Below are 12,674 nucleotides of genomic sequence, written 5' to 3'. Positions count from 1 at the left end.
AGATCCGGTCACTGTACTCCAGCCCGGGCAACAGAGTGAGACTCCGTCTCAAAAAAAAAAAAAAAAAAAAAGTTACATTGTTTGCATAAAGATTTAAAAACCAGATTTGATTAGTTACAAGGATGAGGAAGTACCTAACTATAAATTTTAACCAATAACAGTTTCACTATTAACATATATATATATAACTTTTCCTACCTAAAATGCAGTCTACTCCTCTCTAGCAATTAAGAGTAATAGGTAAAAAGTATATAGTGTTAATTATTAGCAGTATCTCATTTTTAATTTTTGAAAGATTTGATATTAACTGTTGGTTAAAGTACAAATGTCAAATATTGGATTCATTTTCCTACTTAAATTAAGATATTAGACACAATATCAAGTGTACTAGCCCAAAGGATTTGGGCATATGAAACAATTGTCAAAGAAAAGTACCTTTTATTCTCTGATTACTCTCAAATAGATAAATATCAATTTATATGCAGAAAATAACATCTACAGAAATAGTGCCTTGTATCTTAATGCCTTTAGAAATACTCTAAACTCAGCAACACAACTGAAATTCCATTTTTTCCTTAGTAAAATATCAGGACCAATCCTGAAGCTATAATAAAGACAGCTATGTACACATATTTTCCACATTCTTCTGATAACAATCTTTTTGATAAAGGCAATTTTAAAATACATATTATAAATATTATTTACTTGTAAGACTTTGAAAATCTTATTTATTTATTTATTTAATTTTTTTTGAGATGGAGTCTCGCTCTGTCGCTCAGGCTGGAGTGCAGTGGTGTGATCTCAGCTCACTGCAACCTTTGCCTCCTGGGTTCAAGTGATTCTTCTGCCTCAGCTTCCTGAGTAGCTGGGATTACAGGCACACACCACCATGCCAGGCTAATTTTTGTATTTTTAGTAGAGACAGGGTTTCACCATATTGGTCAGGCTGGTCTTGAACTCCTGACCTCGTGAATCGCCCACCTCGGCCTCCCAAAGTGCTGGGATTACAGGTGTGAGCCACTGCACCCAGAGAAAATCTTTTCTCATAAATCGAGAAGAAAAAATATTTGATCGGATTGTGCTCCTCCCCATCTGGGTTGAGAAAATATGGTTGCCATAGCTATATTTATAAACTTTTGCTCCATCCCTAAGGGTTTGGGCCCTACAGACAAGAAGGAAGCTTCTCCTCTATGCTTGAAACTCCTCACCACTGTGTGCAACTCCAGGTATTCCGGGATGGTGGTGCTGGGGGAAAGTGCTCAGTCTTGGGGAAGAATCCTGTGGAGATGCAGAGCTGAACAATGGCTTTTCAGGTTTCTTCATAGTAGTTGGAGAAGACATATCTGTGAGAAACAGAGAAAAACCCAAAGCTCTATGACCTTCTTAAGCTCTAAGGTTCATGTCAACATAATGAGAGATCTCATCTTCCAACATTTTAGTATTCTCATACTTTGGCTTTTCTATAAAATATATTCTGAATGTCAACGATCCAGCTATATTGGAGCTCTGAAATATTCGTTCAATCTCCATGGAAGCTAGCAGAAGCCTTCATTAAAATTATCATCAGACTTATTCCCATTACTAAATAAATCTTAAACTTCTGAAAAAAAAAAAACCCCAAAGTCTTGTTTCCTTTAGCCCCTTGGTTCACACAAAGGCCTTCTTTACCTCAGCATTTCATTCTTAAATTTATACGATTCAGAAGATTGTCTTTCGATCTGGTGACTACACTGTGAAAACAGAGGACAACTGGTGCAAATGTGAAAAACAACCTTCAGGTATGTTGGTCACAATATCACTGATTTCACAGCTTTTCTGGAAAACTCATTCAATTGGTTAGCAAAAAATACATTCCTTAATTTGCTCATTCTGCAAATGTTTACTGGGTTTCTCTACTGGCCCGCGATAATGAAGATGTTAAAGAAATTAAAAGTAATTCCTGCTCTAGGGATGCTGTTGGTGAGGAGGAAAATGATGAGAAGAAAATGGTTGTGAACAGTTGAGAGGTACAATGTGTGTTGAGAGCATTTGCTGCTATATCCCCAGCTGCGATGTACAGGACAGAGATCGTCTCAGTCTCCCCAGGATGAGGAAGGTATTTCCCATTGGCACCATTTTCAAAATGTGAATGGGGATGACATTCTCAGAGAGGAAATGCTCAGAAAAAAAAGATGGCATAAAATACACAAGTAAACAGTGTGTGGAGTGGTGAAAGATGAAGAAGAGGAGCAAGCCTCTGGCAGGTCCCACAGGCTGTTGGGTCTCCAGCTTCCTGTACAAACATCTGAATGCTTACCCTCATGGGAGAAACGCCATAGATGGGCAAAACATGATCACAATGACAGCTTAGAGCAATCCCCCCAGAAACCACATGGAGGGTGGACTGGCCAAAACAGAGACAGAAATCATGAAGACCACTTTAGAAGACAGATTCTTCAATACATTCATTCCATAAATACTTGTTCAAGACCGAATTTATGCCACACACTGTACTAGCCTGGGACACAGTGGTGAACTGGACTCACTTTCGGCTCCTTTAAAGCTTAAAATCTAGTGAGGCAATATGGACAAGTAAGAAGGAATTGCAAAAGGTGCTGTGATAGGAAAATAATTCAGAGATTTCAGGCTTCTTTCATTCATTCATTCCATAAATATTTAATACTGCCAAAAGATAGATCACGAGAGCTTGAAATAAGAATCATGATAGAGCTGATGCAATAAATATTTTAACAGGATTCACTCAATTAAATTATTAAGTGATGTAGACTGTTATCATCTTAGTTGACTAAGAGACTATACCATGCAGTTTGTTGGAATAAATAGGGAGTTTAGAGATGTGCCTTGCTTTTAACATCTTGAGTTATGTTGACTTGAATGGAAGTTTATCAACTTATAGTAAAATGTTATAAAAATGATATGAGCTATAAAATTTGTATTTTATTATGAAAAATGTTAACTGTATTCACAAGTAGACAGAATTGTAATGAATCCTCATGTACCAATAACCCAACTTCGGCAATGATCAACTCATAACAAATCTTATTTCATCTTTATCCCTATCTACACTTTCTTTCCCTGTGGTACTTTGAAGCAAATCCCAGATATCATACAATTTTGCTTCTAAGTATTTCAGCATGTATCTCTAAAAGAAAATAAATCTTTATTAAAGGAAAAAAAACAAAACTGTATTACACATCAAAATGTACACAATTTGCACTTTTGAGTTTTTTTTGAAATGAGAAAAAGACCTTATGGTACTATTAATATAAGAAACTAATTATCACTACATTTTACCATTTGAAAAATTCTGGTAAAGGCAGTCATAAAATTAAATATGCATTTTTCAGTATGGTGGCATTTAAAGGATGAATATACTACTGTAAAGGCAGTAGACATCACAGTCTACAAAAAATGCCAGGCGTATTTGTAGCTGTAAGCTACAATTTGTGACTAACTGGCTGTCGTGAATCTATCAGAACTTTGATGAGTCAGAGAACCATTTCAGTATTTCTTTTTTTTTAAAAAAAAAAAACAGAAATAAATTGTTCATAAAACCACAGCAATTAATGCCACTATAAAAAAAAGAAAAAATTTTAAACCACGGCTTAAAAAATAGACAAAGAAAGTTCATTTCAGCTATCTTCAAGATGCCAAAAATAATACTTAGTTTTGCTTAAGAGCTATGTGATTTCAAAAGGTAATACTACAAATATAGACTTTTAACTAATGGATGTAAAATCATAGACATACAGTATTAGAAGTGGAAAGAACCTCTATTTTGTCTTCTTTGTTACAGATTATGCAATAACTTTCCATTCCAAATTTTTAATTTAAAATTGACTGTTAGAAAAAGAACCTGGGAACTTTTTATTGACACTCTTCTGCTTTACCTGTGTCTAAATTTCAAGTAAAATGTAACTGGGTAAATCAGTTTCTAAAAGTTCCATAGAATAAATAATAAAGCATAACTATACATCATTTTAAAATAATTTAGGCCAGGTGCAGTGGCTTACGCCTGTAATCCCAACACTTTGGGAGGCCAAGGTGGGTGGATCGCCTGAGGTCAGGAGTTCGAGACCAGCCTGGCCAACATGGTGAAACCCCGTCTCTACTAAAAATACAAAAATTAGCTGGGTGTGGTGGTGGGCACCTGTAATCCCAGCTACTCGAGAGGCTGAGGCAGGAGAATTGCTTGAACCTTGGAGGCAGGTGTTGCCTGCCAAGATAGAGTCATTGCACTCCAGCCTGGGTGACAAAAGCAAAATTCTGTCAAAAAAAAAAAAAAAAAATTAATGTGACCACAGCTTGAGAAACAGAACAGTGTCATTCTAGGTATGTCGTTTCTGGAGAAGAGGATCAATTAAAGCAATTGAAACTACTGTAACTATATCAGAGTTTTCATTAAACTCAGTCAAATTTATGGGTCTCCTTTTGTAAAGGGCACATAAATCAAGGGTGTTTATATAGAAGTCGAAGATGATTATGTAATTTTTAATGTAAATTATATAAATTTTAAGAAGCAAACCATTTGTATCTTCTTAGCCAGAATGACACACTTGCTTTTACTGAGTAATTATTATGGGTCCACTTATTTTTTCAATTCTTTTTTGGGCATGCACCTAATAATAGTGGTATCTTCATAGAGGATTGATTATACAGACCAACACAGAAGAAACAGAATAAAATCTGCTGTTCAAGCTGCAAAAGGAACCACAAACTCTTTCCTTAAACAACAAAAGTAACTTATAATAGTAAATACAAGAATGGGAAGGTTTACTGACCAAACTGAAAGGATTTGCTTTAGAAACAGGTGAAGAACGGTAGTATCAGAATATAGGTTTAATTGCCTTTGTTTTCTGATTAAATGAAATTAATTCTTGGCCTATTAATAAAAATATACTGCAACACAGCACGCAGAAGGCACTATGCTAAGAGCTTAGGAAGATACAAAAGTGAATCCCCTCTCAAAACAAAATAAAACAAACAAAACAAAACCCTCTCTAGACTAGAAGGGGATATAAAAGATCAATTATCTGGGGAAAATGTAAGGATACAGTTTCTAGCTATTACATTTTAATCATGAACCAAACTAGTATTATTTTAATTTTACTTTTATTTTGAATGTCTACAGTCTAAAAGACTCATGCCAAGGTGAACAATGATATTGTTTCTATGTTTAATGTGCTCATATGCCATAAAAAAAGTTTGACGAATGAATATATAGAAGAGATTTCTTAAAGTGACCTTTCTGTGAAAGAAAAAAATGCCACGCTTTTCACAGTCTAAGATTAAGTTGAAAATAAGTTGAATAATAATAAAGTTGAGTAATGCATAACTATATAACTTGAATAATGCATACATAATAATGCATAAGTTGAATAATACATAAAATAAAGAAACTGAAGAGATGCAAGATGATAGGCAAAGGATTAGCTGATGTTTCTATTGGTGGAAGGGAGGCAAGAGTTGCTCGGTAGTTGATGAGGAAGAATTAGAGGCCAGTGATGGCTTGAAATCAGACAAAACAATTTAAATTTGATTTAGAAAGTAATAATTTATCAATCAATTTTAGAAGAAAAAAACTTTCCAAAAAATTGATTTTTTTTTTTCTGTTCTCACCGCCCTTTTCACTTGTACCTGGTTAGACCAAAAATTTTCTTCCTAGTCTCCTCCAGGCCTTCCTCACCATGGCACTTTATAAAAACTAGCAGCTGGCATTGTATCCTTCAAACAGTATATTTCTCATTGCAAGATCTACCACAGTATCACATTTTTAAATAGCTCTTTTTCTTTGTTACTCGATTTTATTTAAACTTTAGAGAAGCTAATTTTCGTATGGCTTCCTTTAGGAGCAGAAGAAATATGTTTTTAACTCTGTGCCATCTCTGGTCTATGACATTCCCTTGAACTAGAAAATGAGGCATTTCCACTCTCCTTATTCCACCCATAGAACAATGTTTTATCCACCGAACAAACTTATTTTCTCCTTAAGTAATCTCTCTTGGAAAACCCTGAGTTCTAGATTTCATTAATGATCTTTTGTTTGTATCTTATATTACTTGATGGATTTTTCATTGTTATTTACTTGTATCCACTGAACATACTTTTTTTTAAAAAAATTGACTAATGGCTTACCTCCTAAGGAACATGCTTTTATCAAAAACACAAAAAGATGTAGAGGCTGGAAGAATATGCTACTTGGGAAGTGAATGAAAAAAAAAGTAGAAATGAAAGAAAGAAGAGGTAAAGCAGGCACTGTGTCTAGGCAGCTTATTTTAGAATCTCTTGCATGTGAAAGAAACTGTATTATGAAGTGATGACTAGTAGTGCAGGATGAGAAAAATAACCACAGCCAGTATATCTTAAAATTCATGTTCCATGAATAAATATCACCAGATGAGAAGTAACTGACTATAAAGCAAAGAGAAAAGAAAATCAATCACTGAGATTCCAATAAGTGTGAGGAACTATGGCTAAGCATCAAGATGCTAAACAAAACCACTTGGTTCCTGTCTTGGTGATGCTTTAGTAGAGAGGGCAGAAATTAAAGACAAAAATGCATTAAATAATTGCAATCATAATAATATTGGATTGCAGAAATAATTCTTCTTAATGACAGATTAGAGAGAATAATTTTTTTAAAAAGACTCACATTGATGGTGTTATTCTTCAATGTGTACACCCATGTTTACATTTATAACTGGAAAATTAGCTATGACTGTAGAAACTCATCGTGTAGTTGAATATGTAATCAAAGATCACCATGTAAGAAAAAAGTTCAAGTAGGCTACTGATAAAGTTAGTTCACTTATTCTTAAGCATCCCTTTAAATAAGTATTTTGCAAAATCAAATTATCACATGATTTTTCCTGACCATACTATATATATTTTTGGCACTGTAGCATATATACCTCCTGGGCCTTGATGTGTCATTTATTTCACAGCATCACTTCAAAGAGGTAAGGGCTTAAGCAAATAAAGAGTTAGATCAAACTCATCTCCCAACAAGGTAATTTCATCTACAAAGGAAGAGAGTTGCTGTGAAACACAGCGTATGTACTCGACTCATCGGCAGCTTGCACAAATGGTGCTCCAGATGTATATCTGTTCAAGTCAGCCCAAGGCAACAATTTTGATCAATTCTAATGTGATAAAATGCTGCAGGGAAAGTGTGCAGAAACGTGTTTACGTCAGCCCTTAATTAAACTGTTGTTCACTTCCAAAGAACCTTAGGAAACACTAATGAGACATGAGTTTTGGCAATTTCTTCATCAAAGCAAAGACCCCTTCCTCAGTCTGTAGCAGCCTGTCATCCAAGTCGCTCCCGGGATAAATGTCACATGGCACTCCAATCAGTTAGCCACCTGTTAGTAGAACTTCACTGAAGTCAACTAGTGATCTAGGGCAAGCTCAAACAGCCACCTTAACACCTGCCTGTCTGGGACACCTGCTCCTTTTTCACATATAGTAGAGCAATATGTTAGCTTTTCCAATATGCTCGAGTAGATTAAGGTTACAAATCAGACTTCTAAAGCCTACATAGAAAACATATAATTTTCTTTTTTGAAAAATTTCTTTTCTTCCCTATAGTAACACAATTTTTAACAATTTCAAATTAATTATGTAAGAACACACAAGAATTCTTGAATTTCTGGAAGCTATTATTTTCAGCATACCATATCACTAAATTAAAATGTATTAACTGTGCCAGTCCTAGGGTTTAGGCCTGTTTCTAGGATAGAATAGTCCTATTTCTATCTGGTTAACAAAGAAGCAAATTGCTTCAAAATGTTTTAAAAGTCCAATTCTTTTACATATTCCTAAGTTGTCTTCCTTATTTACATGTCATACTTGTAACTTGTAAACAAGTCTAAAAGAACCCTATAGATACAAGTCACCGTTTGCTGGCTACTTTTATTCTCCGGTAGTTAAGGTTTGTCTTACTGCTAAGTGCTTATAAAGTTATAATCATTGTTAAAAATATCTAAATATCTTCATTTTTCACATTATCAAGTTGCTGAACAATTTACAGGATTCCTCTTTTTCCTTTCTATCTTTTATTATTTTGCAAAGTTCACTTATTTATTTAATTATTTTAGAGACAAAGTCTCACTCTGTTGCCCAGGCTGCGGTGGCACAATCATGGCTCACTGCAGCCTCAAACTCCTGGTTTCAATCGATCCTCCCTTCTCAGCCTCCCAAGTAGCTAGGACTATGGACACACAATCACACCCAGCTAATTTTTAAATTTTTAGGAGGGACAAGGTCTGGCTATATTGCCCAGGCTGGTCTAGTCTCCTAATCTCATGAGATCTCCTGCTTTGGCCTTTGAAAGTGTTGAGATTACTGGCTTGATTCATTGCACACGGTCTTCTTTTTTCCTTTCTTCCTTTTTTTCTTTGTCGTTGTCTTTTTTTTTTTTTTTTTTTTTTGGCAAAGGAAAACTCAGAGTGTATTGAAAACAGTTATAAAACTTCTGTTAACTTTGACCTTCTGGTATGATACTGACCAGAGGAGTTTGAAAGAGCATATATAAGGACACTTAGCTTAGAGACAATCCAATGGCTGGGATTTGACAAGATTACATTATAGTGACAAGTTTCATCAAGTTGATACACCCTCATAATTTTCAAAGTTCTTCAATTTTTGGACTTTTGAAAGTATTTGACTTTCATAGGTTTTTAAAAAAATAGTTTTATAGATATACAAAAACTTGGAATACTGAAAACCTCTTCAGAGACCAAATTCATTGTTGGGTGAAGGCAAAGGTGATCAACACATCCATCACTCCACTGAAACTCTGTCAAGCAATACAGCACTGAAAGTGAAAAATGAGCTTTAGCTTAACTGAGCTATTTCTGCTTTCCATTAAAATGTTGGGCAGAAGCTGGAAGACAACATGAAAAAGAAATGAACCATCTGCATAAAATAATAATGTTATTTAAAATAAATAAGGTAGTAAATGAGAGGCTACCAAATCAAGTGTGTGGGACGAGTTTTGTAGCTGAAATCTGACATTTTTACTTCAGGCCACAAATCCAGAGTCAGTCCTGAGACAAGGAAAGAGTTTGGGCTCTGTTCCCAGAGGACAAGGAGAAGGCAGAGAAGATGATTGCCAACTGAAAGCTAAAAAGATCACAATTTCTCAGCCTCTGTTTTTGCCCTGGGATAAACAGTGTTGAGGAGAGGAAAGTGTCCAGGTTATTTATAACTGTATGAGTATCATGTAGAATAAGACAACTATTAAGGCCAGATTGGGGCAGCATCTAGCCTGCCAGATACTTAAGATCCCAGCCCAAAGCTTTGATGTATTTATTTCTAAGGATCTCCGTGTAGAGAATGACAGCAATCCTTACTTTAACAGGTTTTACCTAAAAAGTAAAGGACTGATGATGGGTGACAGAGTGTGTCCTGGAGGAGGAAGAAAGGAGAGAGAGACCAAGTAGGCTCTGCCTTTACTTGAAAGCTTTGTACAATCCTTTGTACAATACCCTCTCAATTTCTCCATTTTCTTCACAAATGGAGCTATCCTGGCTCATAGGGAGAAGATACATGGTGTGTTCCTTGATGGTTTAAATGACATATAAATGATAAAAAAGAGGTGCATGGGTAAAGTCACAGGGACATAAAGAATGCTCTATAAATTTCTATCAGAGGACATGTTTCAAAATTGTTTATAGAGCCATGCACTACACTGAAATTATTACAGCTTATAACAACGGAGTTAAGCCACTCAGGCACTGCTCTAGGGAACGTAAATTGATAAGCTCTAAGCCAATATTTACCAACAGCCTTAGACATTGACATAAGATTTAACTTAGTAATTCTACAGTAGGAATGTATTTATTCCTGTAGCAAAATTTCATTGAACTTCTACTTGGTGACTTCATGCCAGGCAGTATGCTAAGGACTGGGGTCAGTGAAAAGAACTAGACAAGAATCACCTAATCAGATTAGGCACAGAGTTACATGCAATGATGTTCACTGTATCTCTCTTTATAACATAAAAACTTCAAAACTAAATATTTATGAGCAAAGTAGATATTTAAAATTTTATGGTGTAGCCAAAGTATGGCATATTATATACTCGTTACAAAGTGGAAGACTGGACGGGGTGGCTCATGCCTATAATCCCAGCACTATGGGAGGCCCAGGTGGGTGGATCAAGTCACCTGAGGTCAGGAGTTTGAGACCAGCCTGGCCAACATGGCGAACCCCTGTCTCTACTAAAAATACAAAAATTAGCCGGCCATGGTGGTGTGCACATGTAATACCAGCTACTGGGGAGGTTAGGGCAGGAAGAGTTGCTTGAACCAGGGAGGTGGAGGTTGCAGTGAGCCAAGATTGTGCCACTGTACTCCAGCCTGGGTGACAGGGCAAGACTCTGTCACAGAAAAAAAATAAAAAATAAAAAAATGGAAATTGAAGGATATGGTAAAATGCCATTAGATTATAAACACAAAAAAACTTACAAAACAGCATATATCATATAAGCTCAATTTACTGCAAAAATACATTCATAGAAACAGAATGCACTGAAATGTGGAAAAAAATACACAGAAAAACAGGCTAGCATATTTACAGTCAAATATTAACAGAAGTTATCTTTTTATGATGAGGTTACAGGTGATTTTTATTTTCTTCTTCATATTTGACAGTTATTTTTTTTTAATTCCCCACAAGTAACTATTACTTTTACTGTAAAAATTGTAAAACACATATTTTTGGGAAAACTGCTGCCTGTGGCTCCACAGAATATTACAAATAATTTCTAAAGGTGGGTTAACAATACTGAATCCTGTTATGTGTCCAACATTACACTGCAAGAAGGAAAGCTTCATATTAGTTTAGGTACTGGATGTTGCAAAACTGTAAAATGAAATGCTTAAATGTAACATTTGCAATTTAGTTGGCTACAGGCAAAACAATGTCTTTTGAAAACACAGTGAAGAAAAAAAGAGTACCTAAATATCTGTGTCTAAGGACTCCTCTAGATGTAAAATTTTATGATTGTGTGGCAAATGTGAATAAGTCCTTCCCACACACTCCAAGTTAACAAAAAGCTCTGAATGTTATGACAAGACATATGGATGTAATCCCACTACAGTAGTTTGATGATGATGCCAGATGATTCAAAAAATAATTAGCTGCCATGTTAAGAAAGTATCTCCTTATATATATATTTACATTTATCACACTCTAAAATAACACTGGAAAAAATGGCAAGCTACATTAAGAGGAGATAAGATGTCATCTTCAATTAGATTTCTCAACCATTTTTTAAAAATTTATGAAATCAGTTCCTTTTCGAATGAGAAAGTATGGTGGTCTTTGTGTTAAATAAATGAAATTTTTACTTTAATTATTGAGTTATTTAATCTTAATTACACTTGAGCATATTATTGTATTCCTCGGTAAAGTAAAATATTTTCTAATAGTTTAAGTGTCTCTTGCCATGTATTTTAACCCAAGCACAGTTAAATAGCATGTTCCTACAAGTCTCTATTTTATCACTTCTCTATAAAAAAGGTCTTGAGGCTACACCTACACCCAATGTAAAGTTAAAGCTCAAACCTCTTTGAAGCTCACAAATACCTTCCAGAGACACTTAAAAAAATCCTTTGAATAATGAAGAACAGTGCTAAAACAATGAATATGGAATAAATGAAAACTACTTTTTAAAAACACTTCAAAATGTTTTTGCCCACTAAGCAATTTCATTTCAACAGACAGACAATGATAAAGTGTCCTGAGTAATGTGTGTAAACCTAATTTGAAAGAGAGAAAAAACATCAAACAATTATGCAGGACTTGGAGCATATTTTAAATCGCTTATTAAACACTGGCATAGGTAAATAGCTGCTATTCACCATGCCTCTCGGGAAAACCTCTTGGCTATGGAGGCTTATTAGTGTTAAGCATCTGAGAGCCATGGGCTATAAAATAAAATCAATACCATAACCTTAACTGTAAAAGTCAGAAAGATACTGGAAGAGTTCTAATTTAACAAGATTACAGATGAGTTTTCGGAGGAGAACATTTGGGGAAAAGCCATGCATTTAAAAACATTTATGCTACAAGACATCTCAAGGATTTTGTTGTTACTAATGCTGTTATTATCCACGCTGGTAATGGTTAGGGTTGATTTAACTGATGTGTTACTTTAGTGGATTTACAGGAAAGTCCTATAAATGATCTGGAACTTACTTCAAATAAAATCATTAAACTGAGGTAGTAAACTAATTGCTTGAAAACAATTATGATTTGATGTGATTTAGTGTGGTAGAAAAAGAATTACAAAAATTTTAAGGTCATCAGTTCAGCAGTTCAATGCAAATGTGATTACTCTGCACAATATTCTGTTTCTCTTAATGGAAAAGTAGTCAAAATTGGTATAAATTGTAGTGTTTAAGTTCAACCTAAATCTATATATTTTTTTTCTCCAACAAATGTAAATGAAAAAAAAGAACATTCTGTCAATGAAATTACTATGATGGCATATTTATTATCCTAATGGTTTTAGAAATCACGTGAAATTCATCAGTAACAAAACCTCTGTTTAGTAATGGACCAATTACATTTGTGAGATAATGTCAATGAAACCGAATATTGTCACAGGATAATGGTCTCCCATTGCTACATCCCTAGTCATTTAGAGAAAATAAATGTTGCCG

The 12,674-nt window shown here is 34.8% G+C and overlaps 1 protein-coding gene across 8 annotated transcripts in view; it reads right to left on the bottom strand.

Moving 5' to 3' along the window:
• Positions 1-12,674, bottom strand: part of NFIB (nuclear factor I/B) — a 316,963-nt gene that overhangs the window by 42,745 nt on the left and 261,544 nt on the right. For all 8 annotated transcript variants that reach the window (XM_011930400.1, XM_011930395.1, XM_011930396.1 and 5 more), the window contains one exon: positions 1,209-1,343. In XM_011930400.1, coding sequence (XP_011785790.1) covers positions 1,209-1,343 — 135 coding nt within the window. The remainder of the gene's footprint in view (positions 1-1,208; positions 1,344-12,674) is intronic.

This window comes from Colobus angolensis, unplaced genomic scaffold (genome assembly GCF_000951035.1).
Source record: "Colobus angolensis palliatus isolate OR3802 unplaced genomic scaffold, Cang.pa_1.0 Scaffold86, whole genome shotgun sequence".
Taxonomy (NCBI): Eukaryota; Metazoa; Chordata; class Mammalia; order Primates; family Cercopithecidae; genus Colobus; species Colobus angolensis.
This window is presented reverse-complemented; position numbering and strand designations above follow the sequence as displayed.